We start from the raw sequence: 25749 nt of genomic DNA, 5'->3' as shown, positions 1-25749 counted from the left end.
GAGGATACGTGTTGCTCAGGACCGTACTTGCTCGCACTCACACTTCCAAGTACACCCCGAAAATATATTTGATTTCATAATAGGCTCACTGAACAATTATTAATCACTCGAGACCCGACCTGCTGGCAAACCTTGCGAGCTTGAAACCAATCCCATACTGGCTGCCCTTCAGTGAGTCTAGTTCAGAGTCCGGTCGGTCCGTGCTCTCTAATCTGAAGTCAAAGCCCTCCGGCGAACACGCGGGTTGATGCTGATCCAGGGCAGGGGGAGACACAGCGTGAAGCGGAGAGCAGTAGTGATGATGGCACTGAATTCCTCTGGCGAGGGTGTCGAAGATGCAGCGTAATCCCATTCACAACAAAGCCCAACCCCCCCCAGCAAAACACCGTACAGTGGAATACAGATGATGTGGGGGGTGGAGGAGCAACATCGGATGAGTATTTAGAAGCGAGGGTGTAATTGTAATCTAAGAGATTATATTCCTGTGACTGATGGAGTGTGTCCTAATGAAAAGGCTGTGATCTGGGTCCTTGACTAACCTGCTTACGCCTCGCCGAGTCTACACAGCCCCATCTGTCCCTCCTGCTTCTGCCTCTCACTGCTTCCTCCTCTCAAACAATCCCCGGACTCCTGCTACTCTGTGCATGATAATGATGTACTTACATGTCACCTCCATGGCTGAAAGGCTGTAGTCCCCACAGTGAATGATGAATCCGAGAGATAAATCCCGTGCAGGACCTTCTAGTGCTGTTTGCAAGCGGAGCGGCGGATTGTTTATCAGCGGAGGATGATTGTAGGTAACAGTCGCTAAAGCAAGAGTCGTCGGACAACACAGCTGCCTTTAACTTTCCTCCCTCCACTCGCAGCAAAGTGCGATTCATTCAAGAGCAGCCTTGCCTTCCTACGCTGAAAGGGTCCCTCTCTACCTGTCTTGCTTTCCCCATCTGTACTCTAAGAGCATCAGCCAGGCTGCTTTGCTTCGCTTATGTTGATCTCTGGGCTCGTGCCCTCATTGGACACACGCCACGATCAGAGACTCCAATTGTGGTGCGGCATGCGGATCACATGATCTAAGTGTGTGTGCGTGTGTGGGAGACTAGTGGAGGGAGAGGTTTAGACAGAAAGGGAGGGAGGAGAAGAGGGAGGAGGGGATGCAAGCCGCTACATTAGTGAGGTTCTTTTTAAAGCTCCAGAACAGGGAGAGATAGACACCCCCCCCCAAAAAAAAGGAAGCTGGTGGATGAAGAGACGACAAACTCTGACAGACACTCCAGCAAACACAGAGGCAAACACACAAGTACGGGCGAGAAGTGGCTCTGTCTTACTGAGAGCCGGAGAAGTGCTGTGCAGCAGTGATAATTGGACAGAGGTTGCTATGGAAACAGGGGAAACCGTTTCCTGATGGTCGCCGGTGAGCTGGGCATCAGACCTGCCTCCGCTGAACAAAAGCGCACCTATTGTTACCTCCATAAGTACCTTTCTGTAATCGTGGCGACGGAAAATACAACACCCAGTGTGTGCGCACCGAGCCGGACGTGAGGTGCGCTCATGAGCCTTTTATGTCTTTGTTGGATTTTATGACACACACTTGTGTATGCAGAGGAAACGCTCAGTCAGCCATGAAGAGCCATCGCCGTTTATGAAAATCCTCACACACTCCAGCAAAGTGTATTAGAAATCTGCAGACCGCTCTGTCTGTCTGCTTCTGTGGGAGTGAAAATGAAGCTCAACAGCAGCTGTGATGTAAAGCTGACCTTTGTGCCAAAGCTTATTATCCACAGGCGACTCTGAAGAGCAAATATCTGCACTCCGTTCCCAATGAAAGCAAAACAACTCACTCTGATATCTGGTTATTTATCATCTGGCACGGCTGCAGCAGCCCTTCCGGTGCATTAGTATCTCAAGAAGGAGTTTTTGAACGCTTCATAAATCATATAGTTCGGCTACAATTATCCGTGGCAGGGTGCATGACGCCTAATTTTACTTTCAAAAATGGAAGTCTGCAGGGATTATATGACAAGATTTGAATAAAACAATGATGGCACTGTGATGTAAAAATTTAAATTTGTAACATCAACATGATGGAGTTCTGAATAATTTAACTGGTACGAACGAATAGCCAGAAACAGTAAAAATACTACAATGCCGACTAGGAATCGTAAGGTCAATATATAATGTCCAAACCCAACTTTTTGACACATGCATGTATCAAATGTTGAAGCCCTCTCCATGATGCAGTGAGTCCCTCATCATGATGATGGGTTACTGAGGCTTCATGAAACACCCATCTTCAGTTAACCAGCGCTTCGTCCTGTTCAGGGTTGCGGGGAGTGCTGGAGCCTATACCAGTGAAACAGTGTCCCCATTTTCAGAGGCACTCTCTGCTCTAAGAGCCCTACTTTGATGATACCTGACATAATTTTAAAACCAAGAGTGCCACCTACTGAGCGCCGAGAAAAAGGACACTGTTTCATGAAGCCTCACCAGCACACGACTAGTGATGGTCTGTTTTGTAGTTATTGCTTTATAAACTTCTCCCATGTCTGAAAATGAATGAGAGGCTATGAGTGCGAAGCCCACTCTTGCGTCTGAGTGGGCTTGACTCTGCCTCAGAGGCGGCTCTGAACCCGCCCACCTCCATATGACGCATGATTTAAGTTAGTTAGTTCTGAGTTTCACATTCAGAAGCGGGTGTAGGCAGGATGGAGAATTGGAGTGTCAGGTGTGGTGAGGCCAGCAATGTTGTATGGTTTGGAAACAGAGGCACTGAGGAAAAGACAGGAGACAGAGCTGGAGGTAGCAGAGATGAAGATGCTGAGCATCTCTCTGGGAGTGAGCAGGATGGATAAGATCAGGAAGCAGTAGATCAGAAGGACAGCACATGTCAGGTGTTTGGGAGACAAAGTCAGAGAGGCTAGATGGAGATGGTTTGGACATGTACAGAGGAGAGAGAGACAGTACATTGGTGGGAAGATGTTGAGGTTGGAACTGCCAGGCAGAAGGTGGAGAGGAAGGCCAGAGGTCTGTTTGAGAGAAGAGGAAGCAGAGGACAGGGTGAGATGGAGGAGGACGATCCGCTGTGGCCACCCCTGAAGGGAGAAGCCAAAAGAGAAAGAAGAAGAGTTCTGCGTTTCACATTGTTATTCTCTTAAGATTATGTGATTTGTTGTTTCTTCTGTTGAAACCCAGCAACTTGGTTTTGAAAAAAAAAAGCGACTAGCATCTTTTGAAACCTTAAAAGACCAGAGGAGGATGATGGGCTGCTAATGCATCAGAGCCAGCGATTTCTGTGCCTCACGACAGGGATGATTACCTCAAATGCATTTTGTCTAGACTTAATTAGGCAGGAGTGAGTTATCTCTTGACAGAATTGGGTGGAAAATGACAAGGTCTGCATATCAGACCAGCGGACGTCTCTTCGCATATCACAGTAAAAGCAGGACATGAATGGGGCTGGGAGGAAGCTTCACTTCTACTTCTTATCAGGGAGATGTTGCTGAATCTTTAACTACCAAAGCATCCGGATGAGAAGTCCACGTGGACTCACAAATCATAATGACACAGTTGGGAAGTGAAAATGCTGAATCGAGTTCACGTTACTGTGGAACAGAAGCATAAACCAATAACCTGAAGATGGATAATGGCACGTGAGAGAGACTTTGTTTTGTGGAGGGGCCTGTGTTTGCCATTATGACCCATAGTAGGCTTCCTCTATTAAGAGGCCAGGACAAGCTTATCTTCTCAACCATTTCTGGACTTGGCCAGAAGCATCAAGTCGTAGTGAATAAAGTTGTAGTAAAAACTCATGAACTACCAACAAGACCAGACGGAGCTCACCATTACAGGTAAACTACCAATGACTGTCATTCATTTCATGCTTGTCCAGCACAGATAAACAAGTCTCACAACTTCATACAGTGACGCACAACGCAGAGAATCACGCATAACCCTCCCGTGTCATACATTACTCACAGTTACAAGTAATTATTTTTCACACCAGGAAACATTTTTGAAAGATGTGGAGGAAGACAGGCACTAAATAACAAAACAACTTATGAATAAAAGATAAAGCCATGACTAATGAGAAAGAAGGCATGAAAATGATGAAAGAATGCGATGATGCTTGGCAAAAAATAAAAGAGAAATACATATGAACGACAAGATTACGAAGTCAAAAGCAAGCTTGAACATATTTCTTGGTGAACTTCTAGAAATAAACTTAGGGTATGAAAAATGAACTGAAGTTTTCTTGACATAAGTCACAAAGCTTGTGACCACAAATGAAGGGACTGCAGGACTCACCTTGTTGAAGTCTTCGCTCGTGGCTCTCATTTCCTTCCAGGTCTTGTTGAGCAGCTGGATACAGATGCAGAAGAACTCCTCGAAGGAGCGTTCATGTGTGAAGAACATGGGGTGAAAGTCGTGGCAGTTCTCGCTTGCTGTGGATACAAGGATACAAAGGAGACCAAAAATGACGCTTGTTTACCCGCAACTTTTCTCATTCAACATTTCATCTATGGAATAGCAGAACGACCAAAATTAGGAAATAAATGGGAAAAAATATATATTTATTTCCATTTCCACATTTATGTCTGTCACGTGCCCTTCTTCAATCACCATATTTATTGTGTAATAATATATTTTCCTACTTTATTTTCATATTTCCATAGGACAAAACACAGTAAGTGAAGGAATGCAACTAAAAACCCGAAAAACAATGTTTTTACCTGACATTATGGCCCTACATAGATTCACCTGTAATTGAAATAGCACAAATAGTGATGAGCTAGACAGCAGGTGGCAGTAATGCTGCAGGGTTTCCGCCACATATGAACTAGCGTGATGCCCTGCCACAGCTTAAATGACAGCTGCCACTCCTTCAGAAAAATGATTTTTTTATAGATGACATCTCACATGATCAAACATATTAAAATGAAGTGGAAACATCGAAGCAAACTTGAGGGTTTTTCCGCAGTGTTAGCCCTGAAAAATCCCGAACGGCTCCACCACAGTTTAAAAAAAGCCTGGTGGAAACGCTGTGTTTCGCACCTTGCTCGTACAACACACAGTGAAGAACAGTTGTTCGCAGCGGCTCAACAATCAAATTTATTTAATAATTTGGAGAATCACCAAAACATAAATTTCTGTTCCTAGCGCCATTGTTAACATTTACAGACAATTAAATTGAAATCTGTTCACATGTTTTGAGTTATTTTGACAATAGGCATGACAAAAAACATCATTAAGTGACAGTGAAAAGCAAAAATGTACAAACACTTAAAAAAAAAACAACAAAAAAAAAAAACCGCTGACCACGAATCTCATTCATAGTTGATTTACTGGACGAAATGTCGCAGTAAATGTGGTTCGCATGATCAATGACATTATTTTAGCGGCACATCCCAGTGCCAGAATGTTGCAAACCATTAACCAGGCACAACCGTTTGCGTCATTATGAAGAACGTTTCTAATAATAAAGTCATTACATTTTCTCTCTGCAGGTCAATGGAAAAACTCATGACTGCACCTTTAATGCCATAACTGTCATATCTGATCATCTCACAGCCAGGGAATAATCTAAACTCCATTACCGAGCTCACTTTCACAGAAATGACGGCATATAAAACCCGACATCTTATTTATGTCAGATTATCTAACAGGCCTTGAAGGAATTCTCCGACAGACTAATTCAGGCGCCGCAGATGAAGATGTAAATTTACGACACAATATCAAAGCATGAGCTACAGCGTCTCGGTGAAGGCGGGCGGCGTTATTGAAAACGTATCTTTACATTGACATCCGCAGACACAAAACAGGCCTGAGAGACAGCGAGTGCCGATGTACCCCACTAACTGGATTAAGATGAGATTTTTCTTTTTGCAAAGCCAGCGGCGGTTTATATTCCTTCATTGGAGGTTTAATGGAGTGTTGCCATCCACAGGATTTGTGTGTGACGGGGTAGTAAATAAAAGTGAAGGGAACGCTCCAACCTCTAGCTCACTACATATGACAACAACTCAAATCAATGCCTATATCATAATGTATATCATGTACTCCTCTCAAGCCTCACACATTCAGCGTGTGACGTGCTTTTTGACCATTTAACACACAAAACAAGTATTTTACACACACAAAAAAAGAGCATCCACCGAGTGACACTGCAATATACAGTGTATGAAGTGGACCGTACGTCAAGGAGAGGCTCAAAGAGCTGAGTGTTTGAGGTGCGACTGCTCACGTAGGGAGCAGGTATCTTTCTTTTGTTCCCTCTTTTTAAGAATGTGTGGGATGGAAGAAACATATTCCTCAGTACACGTACACGTCTTCAGCGTGCACTGATCTTCCAGTGATCTCAGACTACAGTGGCCTATCGAGGACATAAAGCAAGTCTCACATTGGATGGAGTCATAAGCTCTAGCGAACAGTTGAAAAACAATAAATATTATCTAGAGCTGCTTCATTTTCTTTTGTATCCAGAACCTTCAAATGTGGAATTGAACTTCAATATTAATCTTGAGCATTGTCAGTTTCCTTCATATACGTGAAGATTACACAAACCATATTAAAGCATATTTTCAATGGAGTTGAAGGTAGTCTAATGTAATATAATGCTATATAATAAAAAACTGAATTATTCAGTAAAACATGCATTTGGCAAATCTGCAGGACAAAAAATGGCTTTTATTTGCAATTTTTTTAGGCAACTTAGTAATGCAAATGGCTTCATCCCCGAAATATTTATAAACCTTTCTAAGATATTACTGACAGAGTCCTGTACACTGTTACAGTGGTTCGCCAAAGCTGCGCACTCCTTCTTTGTTATGAAATATAAAAAACAGAATGGCTGGAAATAAAATGTTTGCATTACTGCTCACTTTACACTTGTTACAAATGAACTGAATCATGAAACACTGAGGCTCCACCCAAAAGAAAAGACATTGTAAGAGTGCTAATGCTAAGCTAGCTCGTAGCACAGCAGCGTGATAACCGCTTGTTGGAGCACTGTGAGAGAATGGAGGGTTAAAACAGCAAAACACATCAGTGTGTTTACTGCTGCGGACAGGAGGTCGCTACTTATTATCGAGCAGATGTTCACCAGCAGCCACGAAAATAAAGTGGAGCGCGGCCAGCAGCAATTCAATCTCCAGTCTAACAAGTGATGCCCATGGGCGGCCGCGGCCTGAGCCTCATTTGAGATGAGAAGGAGGTGAGGGGGCGACACCCGACGGGATGTGGCCCCGGTGCCCGGAGTCACTCGCAAACCAAATGGTTAAGACGCTGACTGGCTGCTTCGTCAACAAACACCCTGACAGACGCCAAGAGGAAGAAGATAAAAATGACTTGAAGAATCCTCGCTCCATTCTTCTCTTGGCCAACTGGCAGAGTTTGGAGCGACCTACGAGCTAAATGGACTATTTATTGACGAGAGCAACCAAGTCAAGAGGCAGCGCAGCGAGCGGAATTACACGTCAAGGCTCATTTTACGGGAAGCAGACTCTGAAGAGTCTCACGAGGCTGGAGAGAAATTTCTCTATCCTGAGGTTCACAAAGCTCGCTGACTTGCAAAGAGGTTCATTAGCCCTCGCGGGGCCCAGCAGGACCTGAAGCACCACACTGACACCACTTGGAAACTCTCGGCAGCGTCTCATCTGTTATTCACGCTTCACAAATAACCATTCTATTATATACCACTTCTTAAAATAGTATGACTAATAGATAATTGCATTAATGGTGCTGTTTTCTAACAAATAAAATGCAAAGTTTAAAACAAACAAGTTCATTTCTGCACCGATAAACAGTTAAATATGTATTATTATCTCACAACAGTCAAGGCTAATGCTTCATGGACCGATGGTGCCGAGTCACATGAGTTGCATCATTTCAAAGTTCGCAACACAGATCCATGGAAATACTACAAAAAGGTTCTACTTATGACGAGAATTCTCAGAGAACACCTACATCTCTGCTTGGGAAATGAAGCAAGAAACATTTCATTAGCAGAAACTAAATGCTCAACATCTAGTATAAACCTAGTGAACATCTTTTGTTTATCTGGAGATCTTTGTCCCTCATGTAAGGGCTACATTACTGGTAAAAACTGTCAATATTTTTTACAAAAATGATGACACGCAATCACACTGTTGTGCAGAAACATAAAGAGAAAAACGATATACATCCACTACATAGATATGTCACCACAGTGGTATCAAATTGGAGGTCAAAATTCAAACTGTGCTGAGAGTAGAAATGTACAATAATGATGAGTTAGGACGATTTAAAAATAAGACTGATACTTCGCAGTTCCGACTGACAAGCGTCATATCAAAACATGGAGTCAAAATACTTGTTAAATATCAGGTTTGCTGGAGCCTGACAGAAGCATGTGTCAAGAAAAGACTGCTTAGTCATCCAGTCAGCCATGTTGCTTGCCGTCTCCTCGACTTGGTACCCAGCTGGCTTACAGTGACGTGAGTGAAGAATAAAAAAAAAATGGTGCTGATGCTGCCCACTGGACACGTGCTTGCACACGCACACACCCACACTCCTCTTGTCACAGTTGGACATCGGGGCATGCTGGTATTATAATTAGAGCTAAAATGACATTTTCTCTGCCTATTCATCACACGGCCTCCCAGCAAGGTGACTCTGGGGTTGTTTTGTTTACTTTGAGAGACACGCTCACAGAAACCAACACACACACTGGAACTTGACAGATGTCAGAGTGGCACTCTGCCCACAAGCTTCCCTTGAAACACTTCACACACGCCATCTTGCTTAGTCAACAATCTCTCCTCCTCAATCGATGCGCTGGTCATCTGAATAAACAGCTCTGAGCCAGTGTCAGAGTCACGAGGAGTGTCGCTGACAATCCAGACGAATTTAAAGGTACAGCCAGTGTGACACCTGCAATTGTGTTGTGTAATAAACATGTGTGCGGTGGTTGTGTTTTCAGGCTATACACACTCAAAAGTACAAAACCCAAACCCGGAAAGTAAAAATACTGAAGGAAGGAAGTAGAAAACACAAGCCCAAAGTAGAATTAATGAGCAAAAATGACAAAATAATAAATAAAATAAAATAAGTGTGAGTGTGAAGCGGCCAGGATGAGGAGCAGCACCTCCAAGTCTGAGGCCATCGACCGGAATAAGGTGGTTTGCTCTCTCGGGGTCAGTGGAGAGTTCTTGCCCCAAGTGGTGGAGTTTAAGTATCTCGGGGTCTTGTTCTCGAGTGAGGGAAAAGGGGAGCGTGAGATTGATAGACGGGTTGGTGCAGCGGCAGCAGTGATGCGGTCGCTGTATCGGACCGTCGTGGTGAAGAGGGAGCTGAGTCACAAGACGAAGCTCTCGATTTACCGATCGATCTACGTTCCCACCCTCACCTATGGTCATGAGCTTTGGGTAATGACCGAAAGGATGAGATCGCGGATACAAGTGGCTGAGATGAGTTTCCTCCGCAGGGTGGCTGGGCGCACCCTTAGAGATAGGGTGAGGAGTTCGGTCATCCGGGAGGAGCTCGGGGTGGAGCCGCTGCTCCTCCACATCGAGAGGAACCAGCTGAGGTGGCTCGGGCATCTGATCCGGATGCCCCCTGGACGCCTCCCTGGGGAGGTGTTCCGGGCATGTCCTACTGGGAGGAGACCCCGGGGAAGACCCAGGACTCGCTGGAGAGGGAAGAGGAACAAACCATGACCAGGGTGAGAAGGGTCGGCTCTAAAAGCCTTCTATCCGGCAGCAGCTGGAGAATCCACGCGGGCATATGGTCCACTGTACCCTAAACTGGTATTTACAGTGTCTCGTTACCACTTTATGGCAAGACATGGCGCGGAACATCTGGCTGTGCAGATGGACAACAATGGCGAAGGACAAGAATCTTGTTTAATTGCGTGCAGTGCCCTCATAACCTCGTTGAATCATAAAATTTGGCTTAAGCTGATAGAGCTATTTTTAGCCTTTAGGATTAGGCTGGTTCAACGCATTTCAGTCCGTGTGCACGACCACGACTTCTAACCGCCTCTAAGAGCAACTTAGCTAATAAATTAGTACAGTGCTCCTGTGAAGTGCTCTCTCTTTCTGTATTTATATAACTGTTATTGTCAAGACTTTCACTTTAATTTGACACCTTGATTTAGTTAAACCTAAAAAAAATATATTTTCCACTGATTGACAAGATTCCAGCTTCCTCTTAAGCTGTCTTGCTCCTCACCCTGCTCCAGCTGGGTAATATTGTCGGACAGTCTGCTGAACTTCTCCTTCTCAGCGGTGAGCTTCAGGATCTCAGCGTCTTTATGCTGAGGCTGCTTGAGTCTCATCACCTCTTTGGAAAAGTCTTGCTGAGTTTGCTCCTGACAGCTCCGCACTTGTGCAGCAGCTCCTCACTCTGCTGGAGTGATATCAGAATCTCCCCTTTCTCTGCATTAAGATCTGATACCGAAGAGCAGAGCATGTTATTCCAAAGGCTGCCGAGAATCTCATCCATTTGGGATCCTTCTCATCGAAAGCCTTTAATTTACTTCTTGTTTTCAAGAAGAAACTGCTGCCATTCAATCATCTTGTTAGCTTTGACAAATTCATCTTCCTTCAAACTCTACGCTACAGCTTCAAAACTGAACTCCCTCTGTGCCTCAGCAGCAGGTATCCAACTCAGTGAATCACTTATGTCTCCAATCTCATCCAAATTTCATACAAGAGAAAATCAGTCATGTCCAAAAAGATCGAAGGCGCTTCTGTCTAGTGGTTACAGGGCTCTTGTTTAACCCAAGATGATTACATGTTAGTCAGTTCAACCTTTTTTATAACTTTCCGTGTTGCATTGTCAAGGTGAGCATCCACAGATATCATTCTGTGTCAAGCTTGCTCCAAGGCTTCACAAACTCTCTCACAATATTAAATATTTTGGAGAGTATTCAGTGTTTTTTTTCCATTCTGATGTGGAGCCCAAGTGTTTTTTAGAGGCGTAAGTGAGGAATTTTCACATGTGAGATTGTGACACCTTCCCCTGTTTTGGTCCGTGTTGATGTTCAACTGCTCCGAACACATCATAATATCCAATATCACACTGTGGCTTTGGAGAATCAGGCAACTTGTTTGAGGGACAAACATGTCTAGAATACCATAAAAATCAAGGATGAAATGGTAGAAATAAATATGCAAGCGTATGAATTGTGTGTCTGCAAGTGCGGGACAGCAAAGGTTCAAAACCTTGCTCTGCATTTCGAACAATAAGACGCCTGACCATGAATCCAAAAGCAGAGTCATTACTCATCACGTCTGGCTGTTTCTAAATAACTTCATAAATATTCTATGGGCTGACTTAAACAGCACAGTTGAGAAAGTCATGACTTGGCACCTCACAGACACAAATTCAAAAAGCACCATGTCCAGACAGAAAGGAGGTCCAGCGAATGTCTCTTAGGACCTGGAGCACAGACATGAGAGAAGGTGGCAGAAGGACATCTTTATGTGTCAGGCCAGGGATACGCACACACACATGCAGTCTCCTCATCTACTTACTGGGGGCAGTGTTGTGCTTCCTACCCAATGTGTAGCTCTAACAAGACACGAAGAAGACATAATAATGGCAGAACTTCTGTATCCTACAGTCTCAATATATTTAAGTGTCTCCTACAACGCTGTCTCCGTTTCGTCTTTTGTGCAAGAGGTACATTATCAATACTTTTTTCCACAGTCATCATGTTTGTTTTGGAGTTTGTTGTTGTCACAAACTTTTGACTCTGGGCTGCTTCCCCTAGTGGATAAATTGGTGAACAGCAATACTAACACAAAAAACGCATGGAAGCATTGACGGTAATGTTGTCTGAAACAGAAGGGTATAAATCCGTAAAGCCTAATGTGTCAACTTGCATGACTTCCACCTCACCCTGGAACAAGAAAGTCCACTTGACAACTGTCAAAATGTGTCGCTTTAACAGTGAGAAGGCGTTGATAAAGCACAAGGGGCATGCTACATTCTAAAATTAGCCTCTAAGTGACAGGCATCACATTACCCTTTTGATACTTTTGACACCTGTCAGCCACAATATATAACAATAAAGCTGATAAATCTCACAAGTGTTGCATCCTTTTAGCTCTTCGTTCACCTAGCGGAAGAGGCCAAGGCTTGTGGCTGTTTACTTTATGCACTACTCCTTTGTTGACAATAGATTTACCACAACACATTGTCTTTTATGTTCATGTTAGTCTCACACATGGGGGATTAGAAGAAACAACAACACATGAATTTACTGAAAAATATCCCACTAGCATGTTGCGCCTCCCGTGTGTTGACTTGTTACTTGTCTTGGACGCTTTGAGAATGGCTCCCCTCACCGCTTGAAATGTCAACATCATACTTCACGTTTTCTGCGAACTCGTGTGCTCCCAGTTCTCACATTACCGTGACTGAAATGCCAAACTATCATAACTGATATCTCTGAGACAACAATCGAAGCGCCAACGTCCTCCATGCTGTCAGGACCTTCGCTGTTTCCCTTTAAAAGGTCAACAAAAGCACAAGTCATCGCTTTAACTGATGGTGAGATGAAAAATGCCAGAACTTTCTAGAGCAGACTTCGCTCACTTTAGCATTAATCAGATTCCGCAACAAAACTTTGGTTTCCCAAATACTGTTGATAGAAAGCCCCGTCAGTGGGAGTGAGATGTCAAGAGTGTAATGATGGATGGAACACTTTAAAAGCCATTAAAAATAAATAAATAATAAACAAAAAACAAATATTAGTGCTGCATTAGCACATCCATCACATGTCAAAAAGTGACTCACACGTTTCAGATCGATAATCCGAGAATGAGGTTGTTAAAGTGAGAGATACAGTTATATTTACTAGTATGATGACTAAAGCCACATGCCAATTTGGTATTGCAACAAAACGATTCAGTACTGCCAGAGAAATGGAGCTCAAAACTCACTTATCAACCTCAAGCACAAAGGCAACAGGCTGTTTGTAGTGAGAATACTTAATCTCAGAAACTGAAAGAACGGACTTCTTTGTCTAAAAATGTGAAAATTTATGACTACTGAAATCTGCAAAATAAAATATACAGAATATTTCGACTAAAATCTGAATTTCATTAATCCTGGGTTTATTTATTGGAATATAATTACTAGATGAGTAATTTTTTTTTAATTAATTTCTTTTTCAATACAGTTTTTTGTGATTTTATTTACTAATAAGAGTAATCATTTATCTCTGCAGCACTGAAAACACTGCACTTATTAGTGCCTTTCAGCTGGGAATAGAAGACTAAAAACTACCTCATAAATACATGAGCATGTTGAAAAATGTACTCCATTATTATGCACAGATGTAAGCAGGACCTACCAAGTCACATCAGATCTTTCTATAGGAACTATACAGAATGTGTTCCAGATATTGCTGAACTCCTAAGAAGAATTCTGAGAGTCGGAGTGTGTTTATTGGAGGAGTTATGTTACAATATACAGCACATTTCTAAGGGCTAATTGGGACCTTTTACTACCTAGAGTAGCAGACTAGAGTTCATCAAACAAAACTTTAATGGCCCCTTAAAGTATCCCATTAGTTTCCAGGAGCTAGTGAAGCATTTCCTTTGCAATAATTGTATCAATATTTAATCATGAAAGCCTCAGCAGCATGGATTGAAAAGTCAGCATTTCAGCCACTTTCCTCTCAAAACAACAGCATGAAGGAGTGATACTACTGTGCATAAATAAGCCAGCCGCTGTGTATTGAATTGTCCGCAGGCAGTGGTTTCTGCTGTCCCCGTGGTCACAGTCGGAATCAAAACAATCGCAACAGGAAGAGGCAGAATTGCTGACGCGGACTTACGGAGCTCGCCGACTTTCAGAATCTCACACAGCATCTTGGTCAGCTCGATACTGCTGCGGCCAAACGGACACTCATGCTTGTCCTCGCGGCTGCTGTTCTCGAGAACAATCTGGAAGGCAGAGTCAGCAAATAAACACAGCATCATGGCCAGTAAATCTTCTTGGATACAGATGTTGAGCAGCATAAGTAAGATAAAGAGAAAATTCCACGGCCTGTAGCTGTTAAATAAAGCCGCATTGTAATTCATTCTTACTGTAACTGCTACCACAGCATGAAAAAATAAATAAATTAATTAAAAAAAAACGCTAATCCTAGCATGCTGTAATCAATCAATTCAATTTACAGGCATTAAAATAACAGCAATTTCATATAAATTCTAAATTGCTGGCGATCCAGTTTTAGTTGCATTTTAAATTATTTCTGAAACAGATTTAATTTTATTCACATTTAAATTGAGAAAAATGACGTTGGATACATTTGAGTTTGGCACGTATGATCTTTTGCATTCAATGACTTGAAACAATGAAACACAGTCAGATGTGGATATCAAATATTATAGCATCTTTTGTTTAGAACTCAAATGAATTTATATTTATATATTTTCTTTTTGAGTCTTTTTTTTTTCTTTGTGGCCCAAAACATATTTTTAAAAATGAGAAATGAAGTCAATACGTGAAATGGATAATTCAACACAATGAACATGTTCAAATGTGACACTAAATATTCGATGCAAAGTAACGTAAAAAGAAAAAAATAATAACAATAACAACGTATGAAAAAATGTTAAAGTCGAGTTTGAAACAAATATAAACAGAGTGACACTGTCAAATAGATTTGAAATGCTAATGCTACATGCTAATCCTTATACAAAAGTGTGTGTTGTGTACAGCAACTGTAGGAGTGTGCTCTTACTCGGACGTAGGAATCCTGGTGGTGTCGGGCGAAGTACAGCATGTTGTCCAGTGCGAGCATGCCCGGAGGAATCTGGGTGAAATCCACTGCTGGGTTGACATGATTCTGAAGAATAAACACACCAGCTGAGGAACAGTGATGAACACTTGAAGCAAAATAAAGAGCTGATGTCTGAACATCATTTAATACTTAGATCACCAACTAACTAAGTAATTGAAACTTCCTAAACTCACAATGAAGCCCAGCTTCTTGTAGTCACGTGTGTACATGGACTTCCTCTTCTCGATGCTGCCACCGTTGTTGGGCTCGCACTCCACATCGAAGGCGATTCGGCGCAGCTCGAAGATGATGTCCCTCTGAGCCTGCGCAGCCAAGAAGAATGTTAAACCGGTGCTCATGGGCTCATCCTTCTTCCTTGGCAATCGCCACTTCATCATGCTCCAGCTCTCTCCTTCCATCTGGGGTTTTCGCCGCGCCTGATCAATCTGTCCTCTAGTCTCCACCACAGATTTTTATTACTTGGCCAGACCCACAATAACTGGCTTCAGAAACACTCTGGGATTAAGCTCAAGATGCTGGATTACAGCTGAATACTGTTGACTTCTTTTAGGAGGTTCTGATGTGACATTCCTCTTCTCTCCTCAGACAAATTATTTTCCCAAGGTCCGTGAATCTTCTGGTTGAGGTTGACTACAATAAAAGTCAATAAAACTACTACAATAAAACTGTCTTGTTAGTAAAACAGCAAGACACGTCCTTTTCGCCTTGATGACTTGGTGCTCCCACAGCGCTGCTGCTGCAGTCATGGCTCACTCGGATCGAGTGTTTAAGCTTTTTTGTAAATGCATGCCGATTTTTTTTCAACAGCAAGTTATTTCACCAGTGCTTGTGCACTCACCAATACGGACATCAGCACTCACTCAGCTGAGTTAGTTTAAATCTTAGGCCCACAATCATCTAAGGTGCGACAAAACTGCTCTGGAATCTGAATCAAATGTGTTCCACATCTTCTCTTGTCTCACTCAGCCTGACAGCTGTGCCACACACATGGAGCGGTCGACTCCCTGATGATGCTGTCTCGTGTACAGTGCAGTTGCAGGTCAAACTCAAGGCTTGCGCATCACTGCTGGTTCTCAATACACTTGTAGGAGACCTACAGTATCAGCGTTGCTTTCGCCATCAAAAATTCTGAAGAAATGCTGTTGCCAACAAGACACAACAGACAAAATTCTGGTCATATGACGACAACTGGAATTGTCCCCAATATCCATCAAGTCCAGAGGCAGAGCTGTGTCATGGTTTTTCATAAAGAATAAACTCTATAAAGACATTGCTTCTTTCAATCCCGCAGGATAGACATGTTTTAGGGTGACATGTTTCGACTGACTGAGAGGATGACAACCACACTGTTCTACACCAGATGCGTGTTTGCGAATCCCAGGATGGTAGGGGAAGGTTGCGCCTTCTTCGCTTTCTGGTTGACCAGAATAGCTCTCCTCTGACTGGCCATTTCATTTGCCCATGGAAACGTCATTACATGTTCAGAGAAGACTAAAGCTGAGCAGAAGCAAGTGTTTTAAGTTCTACATCAAAATAACTCCATTTGAAATTAGTTAGGGAAGAGGCATTCTAGCCACTCAGAAGGGAGGAAACCTTCCCCAACCATCCTGGGATTCGCAAACAGGGCAATTGAAAAATCGAAGTGCAGTTCAATGTCAACTCTGCGTCCCCTCCGCCACTATTTGTTGTTTTCTCAGAACGAAACAGTTATTTCATCTAATTTAGTTGCGTCTTACTGCCAGTGGTCCAGACACCGTTGCTAATTCTAGCACTATATGAAGATGAAGCTGCGAACAACTTCAGAAACAAAGTTTGGCAGAGAAAAGCTGGTGTTACACAGGATGGTGGCTGCTTATTTTGCAGTACAAAAAAGCTTTCTGAGCCGGTGCCTTCATCATGTCCTAATTTTAGTAACTAGTGTGTATTTTAAGACTATATGTGCGTCATCTACACTACTAGGTACTTGATTGACACGGTTAAATAGAAGTGGATTGCTAAAGAAATGAAAAAAAAAAGGATGACTGTGACTGACATAAGACTAAAATGCTCAGAGTGTTAGTCAACTGAAACTTAGAAGTACAGACTCATAAAATTCTTAAGAAGTAAAATGACAACTTGATGCAAAGACCAGACTAAAACTGACCATAGACCTGGCTAACAAAAACAACATTACCTTTTACATAATACCTGAGGTAAAAACCTTAGTCTTAGTCACATTTAGTCATTCAAATATAATTTGTTGTTGTTTTACTCAACTAAAAGTCCCAACAATTCAGTCTAGTTTTAGTTAAAAGAAAACTCAATGAAGTTTTAGTCAAAACATTTAGTCATTCTTTTCACTCCAGTGATGCTTGTTGTTTATTCATTCTAGTTGACTTGCGTTCCAAAGGTTAAAATACTGATTAAAAAATCTGGAATAATATGCATCTTGAATAAACTTCTTTGAAGCCACAGGGGCGCAGCAACATGATAGGTAACAGGAAGATACTCCAGCTCTCATAAATGAATTGTGGCACACGAAAACTAGAAGGAAGTTTTGGCTTATTTTCTATTTTTTGCAAAACATTTTCATCTTGTTTTTATTCATTAATATGATGCATACTCATGCAGTTTTCGTTGTTACATTGGTGCTTTCTTCGTCATGGGAACAAGGGGCGTTTCATCTGACGAAATGAACACTACTGCCAGTAAACGTCCAAAGATCATGTCGTTCCCAACATTCACTGAGCTTCGGGTTCTATGGGGCCCGATCCTGGAGCAACGCCTGGCCCTCTCACCTGGTCCTGGGGGTCCATCTTGGTCATCATTCTGTCCTCCAGCAGGTTGAAAGTGAGCACCTGCAGCACGTACAGCTGGTGGGCCATCTCATCGTTGATGGGTGTGGGGCTCCGGATCACGTTCTGCAAGTGTCAGGGAGAACAGTGACGTGCGTGTAAGCAAAATAATGAGGGAGACGGTGTTCAAACAGGATGGAGACGAGGAAGAGAACAGGAGCGCGGTTCAGAAGCAGAGGGGAGAAAAGGGATGTCGGCAGAGAATAATGAGGATTAGAATGAGACCAAAGAAATTCATCAGAAGACAGAGGAGGGATGAGAATAAAGTGGAGTGACAAGATAATAAGCAACCAGGTGAGCCCGCGGCAACGGGTGGCAGGTGTCATATTCCATTTTAATGGCAGACAGAAATCTGGAGACGGAGGAGACAGACGGTGACATCACGAGTGGGAGCTTCCACTTACACTCAGAATGATGGAGCGCAGCTGCTTCTGGGCCAGAATATGAGCCATCTCCTGAGGAGAGGAAGACAAAGAGCGAGGCCGCGGACAAAACAACCATTAGACAACAAACTCGACAACAAAGGAGGAACTAAGGAACAACTGTTCAAACATTTCATTAGCAGAGTGGAAAAGGAGGAGGTTGAACATCAAATCTTAAGAGGAACTTGGGCTGCTACTTTGAGGAATGCATCCATCTAATCTATCATGCATTAAAAGCACAATTTATTAATGAAGACTTCAAACATATTTGGAGATAAGTGGTTCTTACATCACCTCTCCTCCAAACACTATATTTTGTTAAGTTGCTCTCACAACCAGAGCTGTTCTAATGCTAGCTGGCCATGCTGACTGTCGTGAATCAGCACTACGCTATAACACTGGCGCTTTGAACTTAAAGCTAATGCATATATTTGCGTTCTTATAATGGAGACATAGCAACACAAGTGTGAGACCCTCACAAATGATAAAACATTTAGGCACATTCCTGCACCCGACAAGCCTGGAATGTTGGTCTATGGTTCAAACCCAGGCCATTCAAATCATAGATCAGCCATCAATTCAGCACATTTCTGAAATTGTAGCTGCAAATCAAGAAGCCGTGAAAGTGAAGTCCAATGTATTTTGTCACCGAATTAAAACACAACTGTGTTTGTTGTATGTTTGAAGGACACCATGGCGATGAGACTCAACTAGCTTGGCAAGCTCACAGGAAGCAAAATATATTGTCTCTTATCAAAATGAAATCGGCTTTTTTATTCAAACAAAGATCATCATTGTAACAAAACTACCACTTAGTTGAGACCTGTAGTCACATGATCTTATCATAACATGTATATGTATATATATATATATATTTGTATATATACATATATATATATATTTGTCTTCATGCAACTGGAAATAAATTGTTACGTCATAATCTTAAATCACATTACGAAATAGCTCTTCATGAACACGACTCAAAGACATATCTGTCTTATCATAAGCTTTAAAATAGCTTCTGCTTTAAAGAGACTTTCAATGGGGAAAAAAAAAATTGATTGAATGAATAAATCATGAACCAAGTCGGGAGGTGTTCATCCTAGTGTGCAGTCATGCAGAGAAATAAAACAAAACTGTGATTGAGTGTTTCAAAGCAGCACATTTCACCGTTCTCCTTCGACTCCTCTGTTGACCTTCACTTCCTTCTGTCCAGCTGCAACTTACTTTCTCCTGCCCTGCATAACTGAAACCCTGCAGTTCAGTCCTAACCTTCTGCCCATGACATCAGTGACCCTCAGTCCCCTTCTGCTCTTTTCAGAAGCCAGCTCTTATAATGCATGATAGAAGAGATCCTTTCTCGAGATGAGTTCTCTATCTACAGGAGTGCAAACTACAAAGTGTGCTAAAGGGTGCACTTACTGTCAGGGGACAATTTAGGATGTCCACAATGTGCTCATCACACTACCAAACCGTATGCGGTGCAGAAACAAAGTCAGAGACAGAGAGACATAGAGGATGAGTAGATGAACGAGAAGAACAAAATTCTACAATGAAGATGAACGGTGGAGTTCACGTGCACACGGAGCGTTGGACTGGCTTAAAATGTTTCTTTCAATGTCCAGACTTTCCTGTGTAAATCCTATAGCTATGGAGAGAAAAACTTTATATTCATCAACTGGAATTCACAGTGCAATATTGGTTGCAATTTCTTTCATTTAATATTTATATTTCAATGGGAAGTGGATTTTATTTGTCATTGCCCCCAGCTATCAACATTTCCAGTTTTAGCTGTGTTATAGTCTTGTTTTTCTCCAACAATTATTAAATACTAACATTTGAGTGATTTATGTTTTTTAATTAATAATTCAATAACAGAAACAGTAAATAATAATAAATAAAAATAACAACAACAGTAATAATAATATTTTGGGGGTCTATACTGAAAATTGTTGAATAAATACATATAAAATGACAATGGATATAGTCAACTGAATTATTCATTTTTTCTAACTTATTTATTGGAAAATTCTTGCTTTCGTTTGGTCCCTGTCACCCAAATGCTTTTTGTTTTTTTTCCCCTCAAGTTTCCCCATCAAACTGAGGCTCACTTTTTCTTTGGTCCAGCAGTATTTTGGCTCAATATCCCCTCACGCAGTCACAATACATTAACTGGCCACTGGGAAAATTGAACTGCCCACTCGCGCCTTACAGGACATTATTAATATTATTATTACTATTATTATTGTTATTGTTATTATTATAATGCATACTTCATTCATTCTAGCTGAATAGATCACAGTGAAAATTCAGATCTGTGGTCGCAGAGAGTCCTCAGATTCTTCCCTGTTGGTGGCGGTGAAGCAACACAGGAAAGGCAGAAGTGGAAAATGAAAGTTGACCTTAAGTATTACAATGTTGTCTTAATCTGGTTTTGGTCATACAATAGACGTTTAAAACAGCTATTGACAGATGATCAAAGTTAGTTTGAATAGGGGGAACTGCTTCAGACTCATTTACCATGAAGAAGCAAGCTACGTGTTAAAAGTAACATGATGATGAGCAAAGTGCAAAATAGGGAAGGCAATTGATGTTTACTTAACAAACACAATTTCAATATACATACTTTTTAGATGTTTTCCCTCAGTAAATTGCCAGCTACTGCAGATTCTTCTGCGTCTCAGAAAGTCACTCCAGCAGCATAAATCATTTAAACTTGTCATGCTGACTCAGCACGTCATGCCAAAGATAAGTGCGATTATATTCATGCTTTTCTGGCAGTGGATGCCTCGGAGCAGGGACGCATGATGCAACAGGAATAAGATGTGGATGAAAAAATAACTCTTATAATAACTGAGGAGAAAATCCCCGAGTCTCACCTGTCTCTTCTCCTCTGGTGCTTTGAGGAAAAGCGCGTTGATGACGGCGATCGTGTACGTCTGGATGTCCTGGTCAGTGCTGGACCGGGGAGAAAAGAAGAAGAGTTCAAGATTCTATTGATTTTCAATCAGTCGTATAGAGTAGGGCAGAGGTGGGCAGTTAAATTTCCTAAAGGGCCACATTATAAACTGTGACAGTAGTGAGGGGCCATCATGCCAAAAGGAAGGCGGCGATGACTAAGAAACATGACGGGACAAAAAAAATCGTACGTAACAAAGAACGAACCATTCAATGGAAGCAAAGATATTAAGTGCAAATATGGCATGAAACCTATAAAAATATTGCATTTATTAGGCAACTATGCAATTTAAGTTGAATATAAATAATGAAACTAGAGCAAAAATATCTATGAAATATTAAAAGGAAATTAGAATATATATTTTCAATTTTCTTTTCATGTATTTTGAGGAACAAAAAATACTCACTAAAATGGCAGATGAAAAGAAATTTAAGTCCTGAACATGTTATAATCATTCTTGAAATAGTAATGCAAAGAAAGAAACAAGACAAAAAAAATAGTCAGAAAAATGACTACTTATCAGTTGTATAGATTTAGTCCGACCTCATGAGGGCCGCAAAAACACAGGAAAAGGGCCGCATATGGCCCCCGGGCCGCACTTTGCCCAGGTCTGGAGTAGGGGGTTCATGCTCTCACCCTTGAAGGTGTGGTATGAGCTGGCCAATGGTGATCTCTTGTGCCACCTTGTGGTAGAGATCCTGACTGTTGAGCACCATGGACTCCAGGATGGCCAGCGAGCGCTGCAGGACGGCCGTGTCCATGGCTGACTTGTTCACGTAGCCTGCAATCTAGGACGGAAGGTAAAGGTTCAGACAATGACTTACTTATCCATGTGATTACACAACATGTTGAGGCAACAGTCTAAAGCTTATAGAAGAAATCAGTTGATGCATTTGTTATGGCAGGAAATCTGTGTGTAGTTTTTATCCATGAAATTACGCCAGAAAAAAATGGCAAAATTGGATTAAATGTCAAATGAAAACGCAAGATACACACTGATAAAGCATTTAATCATTTTCATTTAATTTAAATTGAACAGTTTGCGGTCCAGACAACAGGGAACCTTTGTCAGTGCAGCAGTTCCTGGTCCACTGATCACAGTGATGCACAAGACACGTGGCAGCTAGGATGATAACAACAAACATGGAGGAATCTGCTTACAGAATACGTTACATGGACTTATGGGTGGTGTAATGGCAGGCAGTTTGCACTGTTTGTTTTGTAGTTTCATTCTTCATTCAATTGTGCACTTCTTACTATATGTCACGACATTGGGTCATGCTTTTATTTTGTAATTGCTTTGTTGCCGGTGCAAGAACAATATCCTGAGACTCCTGCCCATGCGTGACTGCTCAACACATGTTGTTCCTGATGTACAGAGAGAGATGTATGTTCTGTCTGTTTATCAATCACATGTCTGTATCGCAATTTTGGAGTGACAAGCGAAGGAGTTCAGCCGCGCCAACTGTTTTATTTAGCGTTCTTGGAAGGCGAAATGAGGTACAATAGTTCAAACGCATGTGCTTATAGTATGTAGACCGGAAGAATGCGTTATGCATCTGTAGTTTCCACGGTGCAAACGGACAATAAAAGCACCAGTATTGAAACTCAACGTGTGTTGAAATTATTCCAAGAGGCCGCTACAGGAGGCAAGTTTCATTTTAAGACAGTAAAAGAGCTTTACTTTAAATAAGGTTATATAAAAACTTGAATATAGCCACCATTGTGATTCATTGTGCTATTGTCAAACTGATGCAAACTAAATAATATTTGGTTATAATATTTTGTAGTAATATTCTTATACCACTAAACTGTGATTAATTGAGATTAATTCATCACAAATTATGTAATTTATTATATTATTTTTTTAATCGAATCCCACCTCTAATAATGAAACACAACAACAAACCAACCGGACCAAGAGGCGTATTCCTAAGAGATAAATGGGGCAAGAATGGGGAAGTACAGGAAGCAAAATGGATGATCGTGCGCTCTCCCAGCGATACCACAATGGGGGGGGAAATATAGAGATGCATATTGAAAGTTTTAGGCCTAGCATAGGCCTTTGTAGATCAAAGTCAGGCTTCAAATCAGTAACAAAATGTGACTTCTCCATCAAGGAGTGCTGTTCCAAAGTCAAGACAAATCAAGTGTGTTTTACATTTCTGTTTCAAAAACCTAAGCATTTTCTGACCTTCTTGATAAAGGCCACAGAGAAGGTGTCCCAGGAGACGATGCCGTGATCCATCAGCTCCACAAAGGCCGTGAGAGTGAAGGACAGCAGGTCACCGAAACTACAAGAGAAGACACACAGAGAAAAACGTGGTGAGAGCAAACTTCTTACCAGCAGAAAGTTCGGCGCGGCGAACAGCTGCGAAGCCCGGATGGTTGGGAACGTAAAGACTAATGAGAAACCAGCAGAAGAGGCAGAAGAAAAGAAGATCAATGCAGCAACCACAAGTCTTCAGAGGAAAGAGAAGGAGAGAGAAGGACAAAAACGGTGAGGAGGTTTAAGATATCACACAGACGGACCGGCCTTTTCATTAGACCACCAGCGGGGCCGGCACAGAGCAGAACCAGAACTGGAAAGATCGGCAAGCAGAAACACAGAGAGCAGGAAAAACGAACCAGAAGTTAGAGGCAGCAGAAGCAAGAACCACTGAAGTTATAAAGTGAGGCTGCTAAATCATGGGAATTAACTTTGAGTGGTTGTTGAAGAGATAGTCTGACCCCTAGTGTTTAGTTTGTGTAATTGCATTTTTATTTTTTTTTTATTTTTTTTTTTCGAGCTCTACTTTTCACGTCATCTAACAATTGAACACACTTGTTCAGAGCCCACATCAGTTCTCAGTCACAGGGCTGCTTCCATGTCGGCAGCAGATTCACTCACTCTGCTCTTGGCAATGATGGTAGGTGGTAAGTAAGTGCAGTTGTTAGGAAACAAGAGCCGCTGACTAAGAGAATCTGTGTATATGGCGGAAAACAAAACAGGAAACTTGTAAATCAGCTCCCGTCGCTACGGTGATTATTTGATGCTGAAGTGATGCTGTGTGTCGGGAGTGCAAAACCAAAAGCAAAAATAAGGACTGGGAAGCCACTTGGGGTTGAGCTGAACAGTGAAAAGTCACCAGGAGTGAGGAGTCTTATTCATGCAGACCCAGCAGGTTAGGAAGAGAGCAGAGCCATGGAAGTTACCCGGGCAGCAGAGAGGGCAGGGGGCTTACCAGGGCTTCATAATCTTCTGTAGTTTCTGATATCGCCTGCAAAGATTTGAGAAACTTTGGCGTTAAAAAAAAGTAAACAGAGCACATCAAGCGTTTGGTTTGTCAGCCTACACAGAGAAAAATATAAAGATCTATCTACCTATCAGCACACACACCTGGAGAGAATAACACTTCATGTCCATGCATTCATTTTTGGTCACCTACTATGGATTGTATAGCAGTGGCTACACGTTTTGAAATGTGGCTTCATTTTTCTTAATGATTACTGGTAGAAGTTTAACACACATTTGACAAAAAACAATCATTCTCAAATTTTACAAGTGGCTTAGACATAGCATCACTATGTACTTTTCCTGCTTCAACTCTTCAGAATATCACACGTGTTGTTGATATCTAAAATAACACAAAATATTTCAGCCATCATTCTGCACTCAATTGATAATAAATAAATAAATACTTGTACCCTAATAATTTATAAACATTTTAGGGATGGGTCTTGGAGATTAATGTATTACAGATAGAAATAATTTATTAATGCAAATAAATAGTGAATAAACTTTCTTTTGCAGGGACCTTATTTCTGTGCTCCTGGTACAGTGCATTGTACCACGTAAAATATTCAAAATTTGTAAAATGTACAAAAATATTTACAATGGAGCAAAAAAACCATATATAAAATTCAGGATAGAAACACAAAAAAGGTTGTTCTGTGCAGTTAATAGAGCAAAGGGACAGAGAACTCCAACCTTTGTGTTACACCTCACGTGTACAGATTCTCACACGACTATTTACATTTGGTCATTCTGGTGTCAAATATGAAACAGCAATTAATCGCAGAAACCTGGCTACACAACGCCTGTAATTTCAAAGGTCAGAAGCAAAGAGTTTTGGCGGCTTGATGGACCCTGTTTCAGAAAGTAGTTTAGAAGTCATGTCATGTATCCTTTAAGATGGACACAGAATTCACGACGGCGTGGACTGTACAGCTACACCTGCGGCTTATGGACCAATGAACCGATTTGCATTGTGTAATATTGATTCATGCATTCATATATGTATATAACCATGCAACCTCCAACTTTAAATGAGTTATGAGCACAAATACTGTATTGTGCCACCATATTGTAGCCTCGATTTTGAACCTCCTACAGAGAGAAAGACAAATAAACAATAAATAATGCTCACTATATTTAGAAACAAATATATGTTTTGGATTTTTATAGTCAGTAGATCAATATAACATTGTCATTTATAAGTAGCTCGCGAGTTGAAAACAAGTGCCGCCCTGCTCAACACAAACACCACATCAGTGGCTCTTAACCAGGGTCCGATCGAACCCTTGGGGTTCACCTTAGGAGGTCAAGACACACCCAACTCATCGCGTCAATTTGTGATGACACGCCCTGCTTGACCATCACTGGATACAGATGATCACATTATATTGCTTGGCCGATCAGCACTGTGGGATTTTAGAGCACTCAGTAGTCAACGGGTGACTGTCGTGGTCGGATGCTGG

General features: G+C 41.8%; 1 protein-coding gene across 8 annotated transcripts in view; it reads right to left on the bottom strand.

The window, feature by feature from the left end:
• Positions 1–25749, bottom strand: part of elmo1 (engulfment and cell motility 1 (ced-12 homolog, C. elegans)) — an 89372-nt gene that overhangs the window by 18020 nt on the left and 45603 nt on the right. For 4 of the 8 annotated variants that reach the window (XM_053864046.1, XM_053864049.1, XM_053864047.1 and 1 more), the window contains 11 exons: positions 24234–24269; positions 23204–23303; positions 21646–21797; positions 20930–21008; positions 19473–19514; positions 18033–18083; positions 17572–17694; positions 14968–15096; positions 14735–14839; positions 13823–13931; positions 4303–4439 (listed from right to left, as the gene is read on the bottom strand). In XM_053864046.1, the coding sequence (XP_053720021.1) occupies positions 4303–4439; positions 13823–13931; positions 14735–14839; positions 14968–15096; positions 17572–17694; positions 18033–18083; positions 19473–19514; positions 20930–21008; positions 21646–21797; positions 23204–23303; positions 24234–24269 (1063 nt within the window). Of the gene's footprint in view, positions 1–663; positions 1072–4302; positions 4440–13822; positions 13932–14734; positions 14840–14967; positions 15097–17571; positions 17695–18032; positions 18084–19472; positions 19515–20929; positions 21009–21645; positions 21798–23203; positions 23304–24233; positions 24270–25749 lie in introns of those variants that run through there. The other 4 variants (XM_053864051.1, XM_053864050.1, XM_053864052.1 and 1 more) reach the window with 4 other exon arrangements.

This window comes from Synchiropus splendidus, chromosome 4 (genome assembly GCF_027744825.2).
Source record: "Synchiropus splendidus isolate RoL2022-P1 chromosome 4, RoL_Sspl_1.0, whole genome shotgun sequence".
Classification (NCBI taxonomy): Eukaryota; Metazoa; Chordata; class Actinopteri; order Syngnathiformes; family Callionymidae; genus Synchiropus; species Synchiropus splendidus.
This window is presented reverse-complemented; position numbering and strand designations above follow the sequence as displayed.